The 24,719-nt window shown below is 42.0% G+C and overlaps 1 protein-coding gene across 4 annotated transcripts in view; it reads left to right on the forward strand.

The window, feature by feature from the left end:
- The first annotated feature begins 949 nt into the window (after nucleotides 1–949).
- Nucleotides 950–24,719, forward strand: part of GRM8 (glutamate metabotropic receptor 8) — a 313,000-nt gene continuing 289,230 nt past the window's right edge. The window contains exons 1-3 of one of the 4 annotated variants that reach the window (XM_039726957.1): nucleotides 950–992; nucleotides 1,277–1,535; nucleotides 8,146–8,995. In XM_039726957.1, coding sequence (XP_039582891.1) covers nucleotides 8,486–8,995 — 510 coding nt within the window. In that variant the 5' untranslated portion in view covers nucleotides 950–992; nucleotides 1,277–1,535; nucleotides 8,146–8,485. Of the gene's footprint in view, nucleotides 993–1,177; nucleotides 1,536–2,650; nucleotides 2,826–3,004; nucleotides 3,100–8,145; nucleotides 8,996–24,719 lie in introns of those variants that run through there. The other 3 variants (XM_039726961.1, XM_039726960.1, XM_039726959.1) reach the window with 3 other exon arrangements.

Genomic DNA, 24,719 nt, shown 5'->3' on the forward strand with positions numbered 1-24,719 from the left:
TCAGACTAGCGTGAAGCGGGAGGATGGAGAAGGTGTGCTTGGTGTCAGGAGCCCGCCGGGCCGGGCACCCCCGGCCTCTGGAGCCGTCCCGGCGCCGCGGGCGCAGTTGCGGGCAGCGCCCTCGAGGCGGCGCTGTCTCCCCGAGGCTGAGCGGGCGCTCCGGGCGGGCGCTGCGGCCCCGCCAGGCCCCGCCGGGGCTGCGCTCCCGCGGCTCCGCGGGGCCGGCCCGGGGCTCCCGCCCGGCGGCGGGGGGCATCCCTGTGCAATGCTCGTGTGGTGGGCAGGGCCTTTAGGAGCGGAGCAAACTTCCAGAGCCGTCCGGCGAGGTGCTCCCGGCCGTGTCCCTTAGCCTGCGGGATGGCCCTGGCTCCGCGCTGCCGAAACCTCCCTGGTGTCGGGGGATAAATGGGAACTCCGCCACCCGGCATCCGAGCTGCGAGCCAAAACCGGGGACGGGACAAAGAGCATCGGGAATTTTACCCTGTGGCGGGAGACACGACTCCGCCGCCCGCGGAAGGCGGGATGGGGATGGAGGCCCCGCACCCTGGGGGAGACCGCATTAAACAGACCCGGCCCGGGCCGGTGATCCTCCTCTGTCCCTCTCCTCGCTCCCGCTCCCCCGCTGCCACAGCCTCAGCCTTCACCGGCTTCCTCTGCTCAGAAACCCCGCGGCACGCGTGTGCCGGCACCGCGCCCCGGGCGGAGCGGCTGTGCCGGGGAGGGCGGTGCCGAGCGCGGGCGGGCGGGCCCGGAGCCGCAGCCCGCGACCGGCTGGGGATTCACGTGGAGCCGCGCCGCGCCGTGCCCTGTCCTGCCGCGGAGCGTCGCCTCCTTCAGCACCAAGAACAGCTACAAGTGTGGCTACGCGCCCGCCCCGCTGAGCCGAGCCGAGCCGTGCCCTGCCGCGCCCCGCCGCGCTGAGCCGTTCCGTGCCGTACTTGGCCGCGGTTCCGTGCCGTGCCGCGGTTCCTGCCCGTCCCGCCAGAGCCGCGGTAAGCGCAGGTAGCGTCGTGCCGCTCCCTCCGACGCCCGGGGCTCCGAGCCGTGGGCTCCTGGCGCGGGCCGCTCCGCCGGCGCTGGGGCCGGGCCGGGCCGGGGGCGGGCGGGGGTGTTTTCGTGCTTGGCTGTGAGCGGCTCAGCCGGGGCGGTGCGTGTGTCTGCCGCTGCGACTGAGCGGCAAGGCAGCGGAGGGTTGGCATAGTCACGGCGGCTGAGACACTGACCCCAAAAAGTTACCTTGTGGATTTTGTTTTTTTGGCTGTTGTTGTTTTTTTAGGGTAGGGGAAGAGAAGTGAGGAAGGAGTCAGTGGAGCAGGTTCGGCTTGGCTGTTCGCGAGTGTTAAACAGCACGACTGAAACCGCTCTGCTGGATACCTGTCCCAGGCTGAGCTCTCGCATATTAAGCTGACGCTGCTGAGGGAAGCTGTCTGAAACGAGGCTTGTACAGAAATTACCTCATGCCATTCCCGATCGACACCGAGTATAATTCCAGGGACCTCCACAGTAACATGGATATGCAACTCTTTTCGATCAAGGTATTTGTGTATCTGTGTGTGTCGTCTTTAGTTCTTAATTTAAGCAGACAGGAGAAGGCAAATAATGCGCGTTTTGCCTCAGTTAAGATTTTTCGACTGGGAATCCCGGGCAATCCTCGCTGTCTGTTTCGTGGCGCCGGGAGCTTTTATTTTTTTTGCGTTAATTATTTATCATTTTTATTGTCGATATCCTCCCCCAATCGGATCTAACGAAAGAGATCCCGGACACGGTGCCGTCACAGCAGCGAGCAAAAAGGGAGAATCTCGGAGCTCCCGAGCAGTGAGGTCTCCCCCCGGCCGTCTTAGCCGGGTCTTCTCCCACCCCCAGGGGGAGGGGGATGCAGGGGTTCCCCCGCGCTCCCCGCCGCCTTGTTCACGTTTCGCTGGCCAGGAGGAAAGAGGGGGCTTCCTCCGCTCCGGGGGCACGGGCCAGCCCTGCCCGCGGCCGCCAAGTTCTCCGGGGCCAGGGTCGGGCGAGGTGCCGGCCGCCCGACCATACCTCGCCGGGTGGGCTCAGCTTCCTTGACTCCGCCGGGGACACCCCCGCGTCCTTGGGGAGGGAAGGAGCAGGAGGATGCCCGCCGAGCTCCGGGGGCTCCTTCCCCCGGGGAAGAAGGCGAGAGGCTGTACCGGCACGAGGCTTAAGTGTCCTCGGCGTGGAGCAGCATCCCCAGCGCCGGCATGTGCTGGTTGCAGGAATGCGAAGTGTTGGCAGGTGAATGTATGACACGGTTAAAAAACCCAAACCAAACAAGCCAACCAACAGTAACAACAACTAAAACCAGAGAAATAAGAAAACCGAGCACAAAACCCGTACGACACAACTCAAGTAGCAAAAATCAATCAGTGACCCAAAGTGCATGGAAATCCGGCGTTGGCGTTTTGGAGTTTGCAAGCTTCGGACCTCTGGGACCAGGGATTCATTAAAAGAGACTTAGGTTTGCATCGAGGGGGGAGCAGAAGCTCATTAAAGCTGACTAGTTGATGCAAGGAGAGGAAGGGATCACCGGCTGCTGGAAATAAAAGGCGACGCTTGTTTTTGCATCGCCGGTGAGGGAGGTGCAGCGCTCCCGGCCGGGGAGCGGAGCTCGCAGGGGACCGGCGGAGCCCTGGCTCCAGCCGGGAAATCCGTATGTGCCCTCCGTCCCCCTCACGGGCCGCCTCGGCTGCCAGGCCGCGGCGGGAGGCAGCTCAAGCCCGTCCTACGGCCGCTCGCTGGAAGGAGCGAGGCTACGAGGAGAGCCGCGACGAGGCTGTGCCGGAATCCCTGCACAGCACACGCCAGCTGGGGTACGGATGAGCCTGGGAAGAGACAAAAAATAATAAACCGCTCGGCTAAGTAAAGTGGAGAACAATAGGGGGCTCCCTTCAAGGGAGAAGCGCGGCGGTGATGGGCGATGGTCGCGGAGTTGCGCGGGGAAGCCGGCTCGCCCAGCCCGGGGGCGCTCCCGGGGCCCCTCCGCTGGGCGGGGCCGGCCTGGCTGCGGTAGCCCTTCCTCGGGCCGGGAGAGGTGCCGGGCGCGCCCAGAGCCGGGAGGGCACGGAGGAGCCGCGCGGAAAGCCGGTGCGTGGCCGGCGGCGGGCGGAGTGCGCGGGGTGCCGGGCGCGGGCCGCGCCGAGTGCGCGGTGCAGGCTCCGCGGGGCGAGCTGCGCTGCGCTGGGCGGGCTCCGCGGTGCGGTTCGCGGAGCGCTGTGCGCCGGATAGAGAGAGCGGGGTGCGGAGCGATGCTCGCCCAGGGCACTCGCCCGGGGGACTCGCCTGCTCGCCGGGTCCGTCGCCGAGGTCGGGAGTGGACACAGTGGGGGACTTCCCTGCCGGGTGCCCCGGGACGATTTCGGCGTGCGGCTGCGTTTCTGGGGGCAAGCCGGTCTTGCAGAGCACCGGACTGCACCAGCCGCGCTGCTCTGGACACAGCTTTGGGGAATGGGGAGCGGGAGTCTAGTAGGAAGAGGGGCAAATGAAAGCAGAAACAACAACAAAAAAAAGGAAAAAGCTCTCCTAGGGTGCATGGGAAAATCTTGATCATTGTTTGCTAGACCAGAGGTGAAACCTTTTTCTGAAGGTGTTAATACTGATGGGGTTCATTAAAAGTCCAAGGGCAGAGGAAAATACTCAATGTAGTTTCCTTTTTAAAAATTGTAGGCTCCTCTTAGTCTCACCCCAGCAGAAGGACCTGTGTTGGATTTGTACAGGGTAGCTTGTTTGGAAAATTGATATTTTTAGGGTAGGAAGTGAAGGCAGGTGTTCTGGGGTATTTGAAAAGGGGCTGATCAGGCTGAGGGTAGACATCAGACAGCACAGGGAAGAAATAGTTCCTGCAAACGAGATGCTGAGAGTGATTCGCCTTGAAGTCCTGATTATTGTGTAAAGGTTACCTCTGTGGCAGGGGCACAGCAAACCATTACAGAAGAGCTGAGGTAGATAAGACTACTTACATCAGTGAAGAATTCTCTTGCAAGTTAGGAGTTGCGAAGTCAAGGCCAAAGGTTTTCCAAATTCCCTTTTGTTGTCAGCAAAACCCATTAATCTTCTATATGTGTCGGGCTACTGTGTGCAGGTGGCAACTCTTTACCTGTTCTGTGTGGAAATTCAGCTATTTTCTCCTTGTGGAGTGCTGTACAGGAGAAAGAAGCAACTTTTGTGAACATTGAAATGAACATTAGGTGGAGAATTCTTTCATAGTTCAGAGGTGTCAGTAGTAAAATGTCAAAATAATAAAATCTGGGGTTTTTTTCCTCCTCAGAACTTAATAATGGAAATTGCCATTGTTTTGTTTTCATTCAGTAAAACCAGATCAGTTTTGTATTGACTGGACAATCTGATATTTTGTGAACGGGTTTTCACTCTAGAACTTCTTGTATCCTAATTCACAGAATATTTGCTTTATTTTATCTTGGTGCTCTTCCAACTGTGCTTTAAATAAAATAAGAGATTTGTTTTTTTGTTTCAAACAAAATTTTAAACATTTTTTCTGAGGTATTTTTCCCCCCTCACTTGATAGCTTATTTTGTCCCTCAGTAAGGGGAAGTTCATGTATGTCTGTCTAGCAATGTCAGCTGTAAAATGTCCATCCTACCTATGCTCCAGAGGGTACTCCTTGCTCCTGCTGCTGTCTGTAATTGTGAGATTTTTAAAAACTGTATTTCCTGATGAACATATTGAATCTTTCTACATGTTTTCAGTGAAAACTTCCGTGCCAGCTGAAGATGCTCTTTCAGGAACCTTGTTAACAAAATAGAAACATTTCCTATATTTATTTAAGTATCTGTCACTCAACCCATTACTTAGACCTTTTCATTAACATAAAGAGGTTCCATAATGAGCCTTTTAGTGCAATGAGTCTGTGGTTGGAGTAACGACTGGTCTGGGATCATTCTGATGCCCTGGTTCTGGCAGTGTGGTACAAAAATACACAACCTTGAGTACCAAATATCTGATAATGATGAATGATTTTATGAAGGAAGTAATTTCAGAACCAGACACTACATGCAGAAGTTTCCATCTCCCCTGTCTTGCAGTACTCCGCCTCCTTAGGTTTAAAAATAAATATATATTCTAGCAGAACAAGTGGAGGTTTGTGCTGAAATACTGACTTTAAAAATAGCAATATGTTCTGATAATGCCAGATATTTTTAATGAAATAAACCCAAGAGAAGCATGTATTACAAGGTGACTGGAAGAGACGCTTTGTGGTGCACTTACTCTTGGGCTGTGCAGGGGAAATATATGAATTTCTTCTCTGAACGCAAGTTTCTAGTGAACACCAGCTACTACAGTGGGGAACCTGGTAAATCAAGAATATATTTGCATTAATTCAAACTTTTATGGTCATTTGGAAAAGGACAGCATTTTACTTCAAATGAAATCTCTGCACATGAGAAAAGTTCATTCAGGCTTTATAGCCCAGAGGCCTGTGCTTTTTCACTAAAATTCATTGATAAAAATGGAATTAATTTAGATCATATGCTTTCTGCTTAGCTACACAGACTTGAAATGTTCTGTAAAAGGTAATGTTAATCAATATATAAAAAGCAGTGTGCCATGAATAAATTAGGCAGTATAATAGAAGCTTTTATTTCTTAGGTAACATTAAAAAAAGACTAAAAGGTCTTAAATTTTTAAAAAGAACACTTTAAAATTTTATTTCTGTTTTATAGACAAGCAGTGGACACTTGCAGCTAAGAAACATACTTCTTCAGGAAACCATGCAAGCTGAGGCAAAGCAATTAATGCTTATGAAGGCTATAATGTTGAAAAATGCTAATTGCCAATTCATTTGATTTTCAGTCAGTTCCAGATAAAGTATTAGACTGATGATCTTGGGATCACTGTAGCTTCCCTATTGTTGTTAGAATTTAGGTTGCAATAGCTGAATTAATTGCTATTTGTTGTGATTTTTTGCATGAAGACTGACACTTGCTTTAATTTCTGGGCATTCTTTGGCTGTAAGATATTAACCTGTGGCTGAGAAAGGGGAAAAAGCTGTGTTTCTTTCCTTCAGGAATACTTTCCCTTTGTCAGTGGTGCTTTCTTGTTCACCATATACTGTTAAATAAGAGTAGTCTTTTATTACCTTAGTGAATTTCTCCCTGCCTTGTTTGTACATACATGCATGGACTACTGAGTTCATTGTGGAACCATAAAGCAAATTGCCTCCATACCTTTTAGGTCTACTCTTTACTATTTTGAACCCTTTTTTTTTTTTTTTTTTTCCTACTAAGGCAATCGAAACAATGGATAACTGTGGCTAGTTAGTAGTTCAATCTTTTCTTTATAATGTGGACCATATGAGAAATATCCCATGGGCCTGGATCAAATTGCACTGTAGTGTGAGTCAAGTTGTTCAGTTTGTGGATGACTCTGAGTTTGGCTCGCAGGGCTGAAGCCCAGGCAGCTTTGTAACCTGTGTGTCTAAAAAGAGCCAAGTGAGAATGATGGGATTATCACAAAAACAGCACAGATTTTGTGTCGCTTGGATTGAACTCTGAGCCAAATTCAAGGGAAACTAAATGTCAAGAGGTGCAGTGATTTTATTCATACCCATCAAGTGTTTCATTTTTAACTGATTCTAATACCAGATCATGGTGAGATAGTTTCACATTCAGTAAAAGACTTTCCATTGTAAATCTTTTTCTCAGGTCTTCAAATAGCCATCATTTGAAGACTACTTCAACTTTTGTGAGCTTCATGTTATCATGGAAGAAAAACATGTAACAAAATTAGTGTAAGAACAGGATTATCAATTTAAAGCATTATCAAAGTGCATTTTGAGTTTTGTTACCACGTGATATATAAAAGGTTTGTGGTTTGGTCTGTAGTTGTCATCCAGTGTGACCATATTTTTGGTAGTAACCAGTCAGATCACTAAGGAAAAAATAGATATTTACAGATGAGCCTGATGCCTGGATTTTCTGTACAGGCAGTGATATAGGCACTTGTTCAGCATGATCAATTTCATAGGAAGTAAAACTTTTCTCAGGAAAAGGATAAGGTAAATTGTACCCTAGGATGTCCACTGCTCTCCATAGCCTGTAACAGATGTATTGAGAGACTGGTTCAGATGCAATTGCCCACAGTGTGCCTATCTAGTATCAGGTAAAATTACTTCTCTCTTTATTCTCCTCAGAGGTTTAAAAATTTATTCAGGCACGTATAATTTTGTTAAGAATTGAAATAAATAAATGCCTGCACTTGAGAATTAAAGTGTGGGCAATTTGGAGATATTTATAACAGTCAGTCAGGTGTTTAGATATGTAGGCTGAAATCCTCATCTCGTTAAAATCAGTGGGATCCCTCCAAATGTCAGTGCAGGCACAACATTGTTCCTATTTAATGTGGTCCAAATGCAAGCAGAGAATAGAGAAAATAGACCTTGTTAATGTTAAACCTCAGCTCAAGTCAAATGTTGGAAAAGGAACATTGGATGTTTAGTTGATTTCCTAACATAATATGTTGTGCTCTTTTTACTTGAAAAACCAGCTACCTTTTCATAAAAATAAATTAGTGTTAGACATTATCTTGAAGGAGATTTAGATATATAGTTAGGCCCCCCCTCAAAGTGAATTCCATTGGAGAAATAACCAGTCTAACATCCAAATGAATTGAATGTGCTTGTACTGCATTGGGTGAAGGGTGTACTTAAATTCAGGCACCCTGATTACTCCATTGTCATAAATGAGACCTCTCCAGGAGTGAGAGTGTAAGTGGTTATTGCACTTCTGTAGGCTGGAGCAGAATAATATAGTTGAACAGAATAATGCAGCAAAACAGAAAATAGAGTGCGTTATGGATCAGGTTTGTTTCTGGGTGCCATGCAACGTGAAGGTAAATATGAATTACTGTTCAGAATCTGAACACCAAGCTAAGTTTAGTTCCCCTGATTCGGCTCTTGCTCTGCTGGCATCATCAATTTCCTGGCTTATAGTACAGTGCAGCCAGGTGTTCAAATTCACTGAAGGCCAAGATTTGCTAAGTTAAAGAACATTGAAAGTAAAACCTAGGTGATGTAACTGCTATTCAAAAGTAAATACACTGTGTGACAGGTATAAAACTGCTGAAGTAAATGGTATTTCTCACTGTTTTTTAAAATTATTTTTTATTTTTTTTCAGAAGTACCTCAGCTGTAGGGCAAAATACAAGGACATAAGCTACTGACCTCCTTTTAGCATCAGGACCAGACATACTACCCTACTCCTCACCATCAATTATGAGCAATTGAAAAACCGCCTCAGAAAAGCTGATCAACCCGTTCCATCAGTGGACATCTTTTGTAAAACACATTTTATGTACTTCTGCTGAGATCTTCTTTTCTACCTACCCACCGCATGGTTCTATATTACTTATTGGGCACTGATGGTAGCCTCCAGAAAGTGCAGCTTCAAATGGTCAGCCTCATCCTTTAGCAAGAAGAAAACCTGGATACTGGATAGCAACAACGTCTTCAGAGAAAATGGTATACGAAGGCAAACGGTTGGTTTCCTGCCATTGTTTCTTCCTGTTAACAGCCAAATTCTACTGGATACTCACTCTGATGCAAAGGACTCACGGCCAGGAGTATGCCCACTCCATTCGCCTGGATGGGGACATCATCTTGGGAGGACTGTTCCCCGTTCATGCAAAAGGGGATAGAGGGGTGCCTTGTGGGGAGCTCAAGAAGGAGAAGGGGATCCACAGACTAGAGGCAATGCTGTATGCAGTTGATCAAATTAATAAAGACCCTGATCTTCTTGCCAATATCACCTTGGGTGTCCGTATCCTTGATACGTGTTCCAGGGACACTTATGCATTGGAGCAGTCCTTAACATTTGTGCAAGCATTGATAGAAAAAGATGGTTCAGACGTGAAGTGTGCAAACGGTGACCCACCTATTTTCACTAAGCCAGACAAGATATCAGGTGTGATAGGTGCTGCAGCAAGTTCTGTGTCCATTATGGTTGCAAATATTTTAAGACTCTTTAAGGTAAGTAACATTTTCTATCTTTTTTTTTTTAAATTTCAAGAACAATGAAATAAGTGAAGTGGTTTTGTTGTCATGCCTTCAAAAAAGAAAGGACACTTTTCACATTCAAAAATCTGAAATGGCTAGTTTGCCCTTCCAAAGCAGAGGGGGGAAAATTACCTAAAAGAAGTGTTTTCAGACTCTACTTTAAGGTACCAAGTGCTTCTCTTAAAGTTCTGAGCAATCTTTGAACATTTTAACTCTTTAGGAATTTGTATCCTTACTTGTATACTACTCAAATTTGCTCCATGTTAAGCATTTATGCTCATCAAGACTGGGTTAGGATTCATTTCTCAAATTTCCAGGAGAATGAAAGATAAGATTTTCACACAAATAAATTTTTTGGAGGACCAGATAATTTCCTGTCATAGGAAGATATGCCAGTAGTAATCTAGTGCTACTGATGTGCATGTCTAGCCAAACAAAATGTACTGTAAAATCTTTGATTTTCTTGAAACTTTATCTCCTCCATATTTTCTGCAAGGTGATATTTTTTACAGACTTTGTTATCACTTTGTGAGAGATTATTTTTAGGCAAAAGTTATAATGGCATTTGTTTCCAAAAACTTTATGAAGCTCAGACATTCTAGGTAATGGAAAAGTAAACCTGCCACTTGTAAATTTACTAAGTTAGATGGGAAGATGAGCACATTCTAATCAATCAACTTGGAAGAAAATGATCAGGCAGCACATATTTAATTTTTAATTCTTTGCAATGACAAACAGATGATGGTAAGCTGAGAACTTTTTCCTATGTGCAGAACAATTGTAACTTGTGTCTGAATCTATTACTGTCCTACCACCCACTGTTCCTTTCATCCATTCAGAAATCTTGCCTTATTTCATACAAAATCCACTTAAAGACCATTTCTTTGGCTTTGGTGCAGAAGATTCTGGTAATGTTTAATATTGCTGTTATGTGTTTTGAAAAGTGTTGCACTTGTTTTCTAATTGTTGTAACGGAGATTGATTAGTAGTAGAGAAAGACTGGCCTTTTTTATGGTTTCTCGGCAAAGTGCATTTCAGTCATTTGAATGGAGGTTTTCGTCCTTCATTTTGGTTCTCCCTTGAAGGAAATAATGACGGATTTACAGTTCAGTGGAGGAGCAAAGTGACTGCTGGGTTGTGGTCAGGTTTTCCTTTCAGTCTCAAAACTGATGCTCAGCTGCAGTTACTGCACAGGTTTCACAATAGTGAACTAGTTCTAGCCATACATTTTACTTGTGAAAATCAAGTACACAAAACTGACCTAAGACTTAAAAAATGTTCTATATGGAGAGCACCTCTGGAGTTGCTCCTGGTGGGGAGGTTTATATGTCCTGGGAATCATCAGGCATGTTGCAGGAGGTGTCTATTTTTCAGTTCACATCCTTTTTTGAAATTGCGTCATCCTATTAAATTATGCATATTTATGAAATAATGATAGATGGAATGGTCACTTTAATACCCATTGTAATGCAGGGCCATGTAGACTACAACTTACACCCAGTTTTGAGTTGAATAGGGTTCTATGGACTGATTTAAGAAACTAAGCCTGGTAAGACATGCATTAACTGTGAATTAAGAGCAGCAAGAAGGAAAGAGGCCTATGAATTGTCTAAGATAGCGGCAATTTGTCTTCTGAAACCTTGACAGCTACCTCCTGATTTACATTATGCAATAAGATTGCAAATAACATTCTACTGCAGTCTTAATCAATAGAGGGTCATGTGATATCCCCTCTGGGGAAAGATCTTATTTACCCATTTAATTGATGTAACACAGCTGCTGGCAAAAGGAGGAGACATCTCTTTTGGTTTTAAATATAGATCCTGTACAAATATTCTTAATAATGCAAAAAAATGATAAATTATACCCTTTAATGTCTGATGATGGACCAGCATGTGAAATCTGTTTTTACACTTTCCTCTCAGAAGTGAATCTCTTCCAGAGTAAAGGCTTCTGGATAAGGCTCTGGGTTAGAAGCACAGTAGAAACCACTCACAATGGTTATAGTCAAGAGAATTAGGAAATTAAGGGTCATTTTCCTGAAACTTAGATGTATAATTCAGTTTGGATTGTATTCAGACCAAAGACATAGGCTGAAATTCTCAGCTGAAGCATCCCCACAATATTGTGGCTGAGGACCTGGACCTTGGCATGTGCTCATAGAAGCTCCAGGCATGAAGTTGTGTTTATTGTATCTTGGTATAGGTCGAGGTGGGACCCTCAGCTGGGGTAAATGTCTGTATTAAAGTCAGCAATCACTATCATGCAAATGCCTATTTCCATTTTATCAAGGATGGGTGTGATTCATCCATATTTCTGTTTAACAGTGCTATTTAGAAAGTTGAACCTGTAATTTCGAAGTTCAGTATTGCTTTAATACCTGCTCTGAAGTTCCTAAATGCCAGGACTACATATTTTGGAGAACATTATTATCTGACAAAATTTTAATTTGTAATGAAATTGTGAAAAGTATATTATATCTCTCAATGTGAATACACAAAGATAGTCTAAGAAGTGCTACTCTCAGCAGCTTGAACTTTTATGCTGCTATTTTTCTTTTTCTTGCAACTTTTTTCTTTCTTTTATTGATTTTATGACAGAAAACATACAGGTCAATAGTTCTATCTGATGATCTGGTGGATAGCACAAACTGATAGTAAATGTATTCTTTTATCTCAGTGTTTCTATGAGAAGAGGGGAGGGAGGCCACCACAGAAAATGACCCCCATCTATAGCTTTTCTCCTGATCAAATGGCTTGCCTTGAATTCTTCTCTCTCCTTTTCATTCTGTGAATTTTGAGGTGCCTTGCTGTTTAACAGGTGATTTTGCATTGGTCTTACCCTTAGTAGGTCCAAAAGACCAAGATACAAATTTGGACAGACTAAATTTCACCCACTGATGGTTTTAGACTTTCTAAAGGCACTTTACATAACACTGAAGCATAGAATTGTGTGAAAGTGGACCTGTTATTCCTTGATTATCATCAGGTTGTTGGTTTTTGCCATAATTTTAAGTTGTTTTTATCAGGAAACATCAGGAGTGGGCTGCTTCACAAAGAAAACAGAGACAAGGGACTGTAGACTGGTAGGATCTATTGAGGAACTGTCTCAAGTTAAGCAGCTCTCACTATCACGAAGGAAACCTTTCTATTGACTCAATCATTCAAAATATTGCTCTTACCTCCTTCCTTATATTTATTTTACAGAAATTCTGTTTTCCTGTAGGGTGCTTAGGCATGACTAGATGGGAACTTTTACCTGTTTTGTGTGACATTTAGGAGCATGTGGGTTGTTTCCCAGGCCCCCCAAACTTGGTTTGGAGGAAACAAGAGACTATGTAATTTAGTTCACTTCATGTGTTCTGTACCCTGTATTCAAAGCTTCTACTTGTTTAATGTCTGAATAACTTATATCAGTGGTTAAAATCTGCTGGAAAAAGCGAGGCGTTTGTTTATGCTTGTGTCCTCACATCGAAACCCCACACACTATTTCTGCTCTCCTTGGTACACTCCATCTGTCACCTTCACACATCTTCTAGCCAGTGTCACACTAGGAGCAGCCTGGGGAAGATGGTTTGCATGCAAATTGAGATGGGTGGACAGTATGCTTGGTGAATTGTGATCTCAAGCTTTTATGTATATATTTATGTGTATAAGACCAAATATTTGTAGACAGCTTTATTCCTTCCTTGCCTTACTTTGCCTTGCCTGGCCTTTCCTTGTGTCGCCTTCTGTTTTCACCAGTTTCCCAAGGCTAAATTACTTATTTCCTCTTTATGGTCAAATTTCCTTTTTGCTGCAGAGCTGTAATCCACTTTAGTAGGTGCTGTCTGAAGGGACTAATATTCACTCCATGTACATTTGCCTTATACATTTCATACACGTTTACCTCTAGAGAAGCACAAGTACAAATGACATTACAGAGTAACGCTTTCAACTTTATGGCAACCATCCAAAATGCAAGGGATGGTGTCTTCCAGTAAATCTAGAAGTGAATATATTAGTTCCTGTAGCATTTTGCTTATCCACTTTGATTGTTTCATTGCCTCATTTTGGATTTTAGTGTATATCTTTGCCTGGTAGCTTTGCACAGCTACTAGGGCTATACTTGGATGATGCTATTTTTATGCTTAGTTCCCAGTCTTTTTATGTTTGCCTGCCATTTGGCACTTTTGCTGCCTTGTGTTCTAGACCTGCACAGAGCAGCAGACAACGGGCCTCCCAGAAATGAGGGCACTGCCATAGTACAGAGGCTTATCTCACTGAACTTCACAAATGCTGGACTTTGAATTTAAATTGTGGCAATGGAGTGCATCTCATGAAAAGGAATATGATGTAAATAAAATGTGATAACATTTTACCACCTAATTTCAGATACCACAAACATATTTTTGTGAGGCAACCTGAGGCATACACAGATCCCAGTCTAGACTCTATATCTACAGAAATATTTGCACCTCATGATCATTACAGACTTGAAAGGCTCTAGGAAGATGCAGGAGTCAGTCTGTTCCATGTGTGACTGCAGGCCCTTTCCATAATGGAAAAGCTGTATTATATACTTTAAAGGAATAAAGAAGAGACTCAAGAATTTTACTCAGCATATTGGTATTCATTCATAAAAAATGTGCTGCACTAATTAAAATATATCCATTTTCTGTTCACTGTATCCTGCTACATGTGTCAATATTTTCCACTGCATACCATTTGAAATGTGTAATAGGATGATTTTTTTCCTGGTGGTTAAAACATATGTGAAAAACTTTGTGTGAATTGTGAAGAAAAATTGTTGTATGTAGAGAGAAGATGACTAAAACATTTTGAAATAGGTGTTAAGATGAACATATTTATTTCACTTTTGTTCTAGATAATATTCACACTTTCTGAATAATTTTTAACTATGAAAGAAACCAATACATCCCATTTAATTTTACAGTGCTTTTTTGTAGCTTAGTAAATGCATGTATCTGTTTGGTGCCTGAGCATCTTGTCTTGTTATTGACTGGAAATACCTTTATTGTAATTATATATTTTTTTCATAATTGAACTTGTTTCACATAGAAGAAACATTCATCTCTCTTTTTATTTCCATGGCAGTAGACACTTGATTATGCAGAAAACCCCTTTTAACTCAACCATGATTCTTCTGTTATTACCAGGTTAAGTGTGTGTGGTCAAGAGAGACAAATACCAGGTCAATGGCAAGATAAAATTATAGGTACAAGAGGTATTTTGCTAGCATCAATAATGAAACAGTTGCCAAATTTTTTAGTTGCAGCCAGAGGAAATAATAGGTTTTCAGATTCTGTGAAAACTGCTAACACTGATTAGCATCAAATTTTATTTGTGCTAAGCTGCTTGAGGCAAGAGAATGCAGAACCAACTTGATGCATTCATTAATTATTTTTCAGTATATTAGTTTCTTAAATACCCCTCTAAAAGTTTAAGAATTTTGGTTTCTCACATTCCTAGATGGAACTATAACCTGTGGTTAGAGCAAAAGGGTAATCTGCTTTTCTGTGTTATTTTCATTTGCTTGTCATTGGTTTGCTACAAGGCTTGAGAAGCATCTTCTGACCTTTTTGTTCTTCTTTTGTAATTTTGATTTGCTTGTGTTTAAGCATTTCACAGGAACAATCAGAAGCTTGATTAACATTAGTTAAATGTTTGAGATGTCTCCCCTGCTTTTGTAGGAATGTTGAAACTGTCTAAAATGTTGAGGGGTTTACGTCATTCCATAAGTACAATACATGAGCACCTTACAAAGAGAATGTAGCTGTTAAAGACCAACAATCTGATTTTCTTTCTACTTCCCTGAGGGCAGGGAATATATATCTATATATATGTACACATGAAGGAAACTGCATATACAGAGAAAATGATTTCACCCTTTCATGGCTGACACAGACAATCCACTCCCATATCACATACTCCTTTATTCCTCCAAATCGTGGGTCTGCATGCAAATAACCAGGCTGGAATGATTCCTGACCCATGATGATTTCTGAAGCCTGTCAGAAAACTGGGAGATTTGGCTGGCACAGGTCATGGCCAAGTTATGGACTGTCCTGACAGTCTGACAGTGGAGGCAGCTGAGCTGTTGCTGAGAGATGTGCTCTGAAATAATGTGATTTACCAGCATAGACATTGCTGCTGATCTCTCAGGACAGAGCTCTGCTGATACGTCACACTGACGAGAAGCCAAGACACTGCACGGACCATTGATGCTTTTTCAGTGCTTTACTACTGCAATGTTAGTTTTATTAGCTACAATGAGAACCAAATTAAGATGACTTTTCCCCCCTGGTGTTTAATTGTTTCAGTACAGTAGCAGTTGGACAATATGAATAGTTCTCCATTCTGACTGTCATCAGAAACCAGGCACTATTGTGTTGCAGCCAAGTAGTAGTTTTTGTGTGTTTGCTTATTTCCATTCTCATTATTTTCCCTAAAGCATATTGTGCTTTTAGGATTAAATTGGTTTAGAGTGCTTCAATGTATATCTTTGTGCTTCCTAGCATTTATCAGAGAAAAGTAGTCATCAGAACAAAAGTCTTACTGGGGAACACAAATTCCACAGGAATGAATTAAATAGCCAAGAGGAAAATACTCCTCTGGGCTGGAATCTATATGTACTCCCAGCAAGATATTATGTCCCCTATCTCTCTGACAGGACAATTAAGCATTTAAGTGAGGCCTTAAATTAGGAGGCTGTTGGCCCTTGGCTGTCTGTGTCCTCAATAGAAAGAATAAAATTCTTTCAGAAGGGGGCTGGATCAGGTCTGTGAGTGTGGATGCATCTTGTTTACAGAAAGATTGTGGGTTGATGCATGCTTGTACTCGCATCAGACAGAATCTCTTCTCACTGGAAGGCTTTGGAAACCTTTGATGGAAGTGATAGGAGGTTTTATGAGATTTCAAACACTCGAGTTTCTTAAATTCTTCCTCACTTTCCTTTGAAAAGCGTTTTATTCATCTCCTTTTCTCTTTCTTTTCCAACACTTTTATTTCTATCTCTAGGTTAATTAAGAAGAGCTACTTTTTGACTGCAGTTGCCAGTATTTTTCAAGTGTCTATTTAATTCTGTAGTCCTCAAAGAAAATTTTTTTCAGACATGCTGAATAAGCAAGACTCTGACTGAGTCTCGGTTTCTGAAGGTTGTGAGGATGAGTGTGTCAGCAGGAGGAAGAGCTGTAAATTAGGGAATTTATGAGAGAGATCTATCTATGAGTATAACAGGAAAAAAGGGAAATGCTTGTTGAAAGATTGAGCTCTGAAGGGACAAGACTCTCTCTCTTTTTTTCCCTCCCTGTAGGATTTCTTGTCTGGCACTTCAGATAGATACTGGGCTCTATCTCTTCTCTGAAATAAACTATTTCTGATAGCAATGCTGAGATAGTCCATGGTATTGTGAGATCTCTCTTACTATTGTATTTCTTTTACAGATTGAGACTGTAGGACACAAGCAAAAGTGATTTCTCTGAGCTGGAATAATTAATCTTTTGAGTTTTGGCTTAAGTTTTTTTCACTGAAGGTAGCTCCACCATTTAGTTATGTAGCAATGGTAGAGGCAGAATCTCTATTCCTTCTTCACTAAGTGCATTTTGCACATAGCTCTTCTAGAAATTGGAAAGTAGTAAAAGTATGATAGCCCATTTTGGGTATCATTCTATGAAAAGTGCCTAACCATTTCCATAAGACTTTTACTTTGAGAGTGGCTCTGTTACATTTAAAATGCCACTGCAACTGTCTTGCAGGGAGGGCAAAATTTTGTTAAGGAACTCCATTGCATTCAGGAACACTGATCCCCCTAAAGTGATAGTTACTCTTATTCAGATAAAATTTCTTTGTGTTTTGCTTGCAAAGTGCTGTGAAATAAGGTCTTAGTGGAATTAAGGTCTTAGTGAAAACTTATGACCACAGTTTTACTTAGGCAGTTCATTGGAGCAGCTGTTGATCCTACAATGGCTCTCCAGACCTGACACTTCAGAAGCAAAGCCCAGGAAATAAACTGAAGAAAGGGCTGGTTTTCTTGCCATTCTGGTTTCTTCTCTGGGTACCCTGTGTATGCTTTGGTTTTATGAGCGGTGTTGAAACACAGAAAGTGCCCTAGAAGAGCTGACTTCCTTGAGGGCAGCCATCTAGACAAGGACTTACAAGACTAGAGGGTGTGTGGTATGAACATAGGTGAGGTTGCAAGAGGTCTCCAGACTGGCCTGCCTATTTGGATCATATGTAAATGGGCTATTAAATAAAGTGGAGCATGTTGAAATTCAGCACTATATTAGCACTATTGGCTAATAATAGAAGGGAGAGAATATATAGCATATATATGTGTGCTTTTTGTAAAGGATGTTTGCTGTGTTATTATACTACTGTAAATTCATTGGCTGTGAACCACATAGTCCAAACAAACTCTCAAGACAGTGCTGTGGGAGAAGAGAATATATCTTTGCAATCTGAGACAGGAACAAATTTATCATTAGGAGCAGCATAAAAAACCTGGGGAATTCAGACTGTGCTCACTGCTATGGTGTCTGGGATCAAACCAAAACCACAGAAAGAGACAAATCGGCTGTCAGGGTTGATATCATACACTGAATAGAAAGTGCAAAGGCCTTGGAATCCCAAGACTGTGGATGTCTTGCTGCAGGGGCATGACTTGTTTTAGGATTCAAATTTCTGGCTTTCTCTGTGCTCAAGAGAGGCAGACAAGTAGTGTACGTAGCTGTGTTTTTCTGTAGCTGCCTGGATAGGACCTACTTGTTGAATTCTGTTTACTCAAAAGGGAAACAGAGTCTGATTTTTGTGTGACTTTGTGTGCTTATGTGAGGAAGAACCCCCGAGAGAACAATGAATTCCAGGGAAGCAGTTAATTATACCAATCTTAAACTGGATGTATCTAGAGGCAAATAATGTCCTATGTCCATTAAATATCCTCTCATCACTGTTAGTAGGCTTTGTATTTGAGTAGCGTTTGTCCAGCAGGCACATAGAAAAAGTGAACATGGGTCCTCTATTGCTTTATGTAATTTTTAGCTGTGATTATGTTGATGCACTTTTAGTAGCAGTCTGAAAATAGATAGGAATATGTTCAATTAAAAGAGATTTTTCTCTTTGTTTGGTATGGGACAATAATGATCTTGGGGGAACTGGCAATTTAATCTCCACAGACATGCTTCTCCAAATAATAATTTTATAATATGGATGAACTACAAACCTAAAACTCCAAATTCCACTCATAAAGAGGAGTTAGTAGAGCACAGGCATTTATAGCTAGAGTTAGGATATTGTTTCAGGAATTAAATTTTGGGCTGATTATTAGAAAAAAAATATTGCCAAGAAGTACTCTCTTATATCTTGTCTAAAGTTTAATCCAGTTCTGTATAAGAAATTGCCAAATTTCCTACTTCCTAGCTTTCTGAGAATTAGATTGAAGTATAAAAATATACATTTTTATACCGGTAGAAAAATTATCTAGGTAAAGTAGCCAGTGTTTTCCACTCCTAAATTTGATGGTTCTGCTTGCCATCTTTTGTACAACAAAGCACAGGATTTAAAAGTTACCAGCTGCTATATTTGCTTTCCAAAGTGTGAAGAAAACATGTATTGTCCTGAGGATTAAAGGGCTGATTCTCTTTGTGCTCAGTTCAGGCTGAACTGAAGTGTTTGTAATGAAAGTAAAAGCTATTAAAAAGCATGAAACATGAGAGAAAAATAATGTGTTTATGTCTTCTTTGTTGGATAGGATTCGATGATGCCCTTAGAAAGTTTTAAGTGTAAGCATTTGTCTTATTAACTGGCATTTCTTTTGTGCATGTTGCAAACACTTCCACTTGCAAATCCTAAGTGCAGTCAGAGCTCATTTCAACCCACTGGGAACTGTTTTGCCAAATATCATCTGAACAACAAAAACTCATCATCTGTGAGCTAGTTCACATCTCCAGTACTAACTAAACAGCATTTTGGAAACTGGATGTGTAGGATATTAGAGACTACAAAAAAAAAATTTTCTAGTGCTAGTTTTGGTGATTGGGATAAGACAGGAAGGTAGCTGTGCTGTATATGGGAGCATGAAAAACTTGCAGTTGGAACAGATGCTGAGAGGGCCCTGTGACTCAAGGTATGATTTCCTGACATTCCTGCCAAGTTTCAAAGCTTATGGTTTTTTTTCCCCTCTTCTTATTTCTATTTTTGGGCTGAATAGCAAAGAACTTGTGCTTTGGGAATGAAGATTCACCATTCTAGTTATACCTATTTTGTGTGTTTGCATGCACGCCGAATAATTATTCTGGCCCGCAGGAAAGAATGAGAGTAAAGATGTAAAAAGCTGATGAGAATGCAGGGTATTTTTGGTATGGATCACATAATCACTTGGCTCAATGGCAAGCTGCAAAGCTTTGTGTGAGTGTGACAGACTTCCCTTGCTGTGTGGTAGTGCTCGTTGAAGCCTCACGTCCTTTGTCTTGCCTCAGTACAGTTTTTCTCGGTGACCTTGGGCGAGTGACAGAGCAGCGAATCCTCAGCCCGAGCTCTGGAGGATGCCTGTGGAGCTGAGTGCTCCAGGGCTCTGGAGGGCTGATGTCCAGGCTCACTGCCCCTGCTTGCCTGCATACAGCACTTCTGGGGCTGAGGGGATTTGTATAAAGGCTCCTTGATAATCAGATATAAGAGTAAGGGTTGGGGGCATATAAGCACTTCAGATAGCTAGTCCTTAACGAGGGATTCCTTGTATCCTCTTACATGGTTCTCTCCCCTGGGTTTTGCTATGAAAGGAGATTATCCAACTCGCAGTATGATTTAAATATGCAAGTCATCAGTCTCAGGAGCAAGTGGTGAAGCCTGCCTGACCTGCAATCAGAGGCTGTACATCCCCCTTAGGAAACCATGACAGTCAAAGAAACAGAGCTCCAGAGTCAGGAAAAGATATTTGGATTTATTGGCCAATAATATTAAAATTGTTAAAATTCATATCTGAAACCTATATTAGGGTGATTGGGAAAAAATGAATGTATGTCATTTTTATGACAAAGCATGAAAATAAGTAGTGTGGAATTAAAGGAAGTTGAGATAGGTATGTGTGCAAATCTACTAAGCTGAGAGGACTTGTATTCTTAAATGTTGGAGAAGAGAAACAACCAAAATAGTTTTGTAAAAGACTTGCTAGCTGAACATTATGCCAGTATGTTCCTTGGTGTCTCAAGAACCATTTTTTTCCTCTCCATTTTTCATGATGATTTCATTAGAAGTTTGTTTGCTTATCTCTAAATTGAGTAAAAATCCCTAAGAATAGGCAACTTCTGGTAGCTCTGTGGTGAACAACTGCCTCATTTATTTACCAGGAGCTAAGAGGAAATTCCACAGCTTTTAGAAAAGGTGATTCCTAATTTTAAATTGCCTCCTTTTCAGTTGTTTTTAATGTACCCAAAGCAAGAATACAGTATTGTGAGCAAGGCCCTGCAAATACAGCTGAGCGGAAACTACACATTTTATTCTGCACCAAAATGATAATATTTTACTGAAACTTGGGGGCTTCTTTTTAGGGTTGGGTTTTAATTTCTTTTTTTTTTTGTTTGTTTATTTGTTTTCTTTTTATTTTGGAGATTTTATAATGTAAAATAAAAGTGATAGGTTTGAAATGTCAGTCTTGGGTACCATTCATTAAATGCTGGTACCTCTCTTACCCCACTGTTTGCTCATGACTTAAACAAGGTTCTTGAGCAAATTCTTTTGGATTCAGAGAAGGAAATCAAATAAAACTTAGGAGGTGGCATAGCTCAACTCCAGTCCCCACAGACACAGACAAGACTGCTTTATGGTAAAATTATGAGTTCTGGACACAGAGGGTGAGAACTCTGCAGAAATAGGGCTGCCTTGGCATGCTGTATGCAATGAACTTCCACCCTGTGTCTTTTCTTTTTGCCAGAACACGTCTTTTCTCACCAGTCTGTTGTGTGCAGGACTTTCCTTGGAGAGCTCTAATCTCAGAGCTGTTTGTTAAAACAGGTCTCTAATGGTGCATCTTCTTGAAAACTCTTGCCTGCTCTTCTACCTCTAGACAGCTGGATGCATGTGAATGTTGCTGTTGCCAGATGCTGTCTATTCACCGATGATAAGCTTTCACAATGGGAAAATTTTACTTCATCCATGCTAAAATTCATTAAATGTTCATTAGAGTAATGATTTGAACTTAGCTATTCCCATTCCTCACTGAATACTGGACTATACAGTGAATTACTCTCAGGCGGGTCCAATGGAAGTTTAATTGTTTGTGAAAACATGAACAGCTTCAGCAGGAGGGACTTTCATGTCCAAACCCCCTATAACTCAATGGTTAGTTGTTCCCAGCTGAGTACTTTAACCACCAGGCTGTTAAGTATAATTCAGGCAGCTACTGCAGCCTCATTTTTCCTTTTGGAACATGCTTGTGCATTAAGAGGTTAAAGTACCAAAAAAAAAAGAAAAAAGGAGATACATTATGAGAGAGACCAGAACCAAAGGAAAACCTTTTAAGAAGTCCTGATAAATGCCATGGAGAGTAAATGTCTAAGAGTAAAGCATATTTGAATATGAAACATTCCTTTATAAGGTTTAGCCAGGGATTGTCAATATTTTTCTTAAAGACTAAGCTTGAAAGTCTTGGCCAGAGAAGTAACACAAAATTCATCTCCCCCACATCTTCAGCTGCCTAGCTGAACATAGTTCTCAAGGACAGACCTTGGGATTTTTATGAATGACTGAATTGTCCCACATGAGTCTGAAGTGAAGTGGACTTCTGGAAGTGCCAATGTATATTTGATAGTCATAGATGAAGACACAGTGATTTTTCAAAGACTGGGAGTTTCTAACCTCCTCCTGCCATACAGCACTGATCATCTCAGTTCTGAGCTGTCTAAATGTCAGGCATCTCCTTCGGTACTTACGGCTGATATCTCTGCAGTGCAAAACCCTTGTTTCATTTACTTACTCCTATAAAATGTGGATGGTTTTTGTTCGTGGTGTACAGGCTTGTAACTACTTTTGATTTGTTTTACATGTAGGACTTTTTAGAAGGGGTGTAGAAATTTTTGTTTTGAATAGAGAACATTGGAGGACACTCCCACAGCAGCTATTGACAGTGATATACAGTGATATTTGTCATTCTTTCATTCTTCAGACTGTTGTGAATATTTTAGTTACTACAGTTATTTAGGCAGACTGATTCATAATAATAAATAATGTATTTAATCTCGCAGTTCCTATTTGCAGCAGTGCTCCATATTCCTCCGTGTAATACCCTACAGACCATTCAAATATTAAAACACATAGAAAACGAATCATAAAAGTAATGCAAAATAGTCCAGTTATTTGTTTTATTTTCCTATGATGGAAGCTTTTTTTTCTGAATCCAACATACTAGACTGTCTAAACAGTGATGTGGCATTCCTTAACTGAAGCCTCAGGATGTGGAGAGGCCAGGAGGAGGCAAGGGCAGCAGCATACAGCCAATATTTCTGCAAGTCCTAATTAAATAATACAGTAGTAGAATTTACTTGGGACATTTTTCAGGTCCACTGACTGAAAAATAATGAAGTTGTGGAGTTGGATGTCTGTATGAATCTTCTTGATTTTATTAAAAGATTCTGTTCTAAACACAAATGGCGAAAAAAGTAAAAAAACATTATACACATACTTATTCCCACTTTATAAGAGCTGAATTCTGCTCTATCTGCATGATGTCAAATGCCAAGAAGAACAAAAAATGATGGCAGGAGCCTGAGAGCTGAGTGCAGGCAGTGCTCTGCAGTGCCAGCTGTCACCCCTGGGCACTGCACCAGGACACCTGAGGAGATGAGAAATTCAATATCACTTGATTGAAGTTGCTATACGTTTGGTCAAATAGAGCTGCCCTATGCCTCAAACCACCTAATGCCCATGCTAATATTAACATCAGATTTTACTGGCAATGTATCAAACAGGGTCCTTGCTTTGGTTTACAAAAACCAGCCATGTGTGATCTTCAATGTGCTGGAGCAGCCTACCCTTAGCCAACGAGTTAAAAATCACCCACCCTGCCTACAGTGGCAGGTTGTCCTTTGTGCCAGCTGCCTGTGGCAGCTGAGCTCTGGCTTTGCAGGACACACATCTCAGTACCCTGGACCAAGGGCTCTCTTGTGGGTATAGGCTCAGTTTCCATCCACTGCAGTGGGAGTGCCTGAAGCTGCTGTAAGGGCATGAAGTGACTCACTGAAATTTAGTGCAAAATGATATGTGACATTTCCTCTTCCTTTGGTTACTGCTGGAAAGCATTACAGAATGGTGTCAGTTAAGAAGCATTTATTTTTACCTTAGGAAAAAGTGAAAGGAATACTTAGGTCTTTTCATCACTGTTTCGGCTAGTGCAGCACTTTGGCATGGATGGTGATCATAGGAATGACTTAAAATTCTCTCTAACAAACTTTGATAATAATTCTGAAAAATGCAGCTACAGACCTGTCCTAGAAAATCTTAAGAGCATTTAATATATTCTTAAGCAAAGGATTATCAGGTAAGCACCAGTAGAAAAGCAAAGTTAGTAAAATTCTGCTGCTAATATAACTGAAAGTAACATTACTTCTGTGTATCCTTGATCATTTTACAGTGCTACATGTGGAGTTTTTTTTGAAAATGATTTAACTTGCTGCAAATGATGTCTGAACTGGCCATCTATCACTGCACAGTTTGTCTGCAGTGCTTAGGAATTTAACACACAGAGTGACAAGTGTAATTACATGCTTGTGAAACATATGCCATAATTTATGGATATTAAGCAAGTATAAACAAGAGATCAAATCCTAGTGTAAGCAGTCATCCAAGAAATCGTCTTGACATTTATTTCATTAAAATCTTTCTTTCAGTATGGCAGTCAGAATACCTGAGTTGCACTCACAGCACATCTGCAGATACTTTCCAATTATTGCATGTTTGCAAAGCAAAGGATCAGATACATGCACTCAACTAACATTTAATTTTCAGTTACATTTCACACATGTGGTTATGTAGGTGTTTATCATGCTTATTTTATTATCACCATCAATATTATTACTATTATTATTAATCTCCCACAGGTGATTAATATACAGCACTTAAATAGCAACAGCCTTTTTCACCTGTTTACACTGTGTGTTAACGTTACTGTAATTTAAATTAGAAAACTGACTAAAAAAGGCTCAAACCCTAGAGAGCTGGTGGTTTGTTCACTTGAGATCCTGCTAGGAAACGAAGCAGAAAAAGAGGAGTGAGACGTGCTGGGTGAGATGTCCCCAATAGATTGGTGCTGTATATGGTAGGTGTACTCACAGGTGTGAGCATGGGAGCAGGCTGGGCACTCAGACTCCCAGCTGGGGTCTTCCACACCCTCTGGCTTACCGCAGTGCTTGGAAGGCAGTGGGGTTGCTAATATTGTGTAGATTGTAAAATTGATTTTTATTTCCTGTTGTCAGGAAATGTCTTTATCTGCCTTATCCCTCCTGCTAAGTGGTGCTTTATTCCATGAGCACTGCCAGGGAAGTAGAATAAGCCAATATTTTGAAAAGGAGGGAAAAAGAAGGCGAATCTGGCAACCAGCCCCTGCCAGGGGCAAAATAACATAACTAATGTAAATGTACAATGAAGTATCTTGAATGCCAGCCCACATGGAGGGATGGAAAATAGGTCTTGCCAAATAAACTTGAATGTCT

This window comes from Passer montanus, unplaced genomic scaffold (assembly GCF_014805655.1).
Source record: "Passer montanus isolate IOZ18808 unplaced genomic scaffold, ASM1480565v1 scaffold6, whole genome shotgun sequence".
Taxonomy (NCBI): Eukaryota; Metazoa; Chordata; class Aves; order Passeriformes; family Passeridae; genus Passer; species Passer montanus.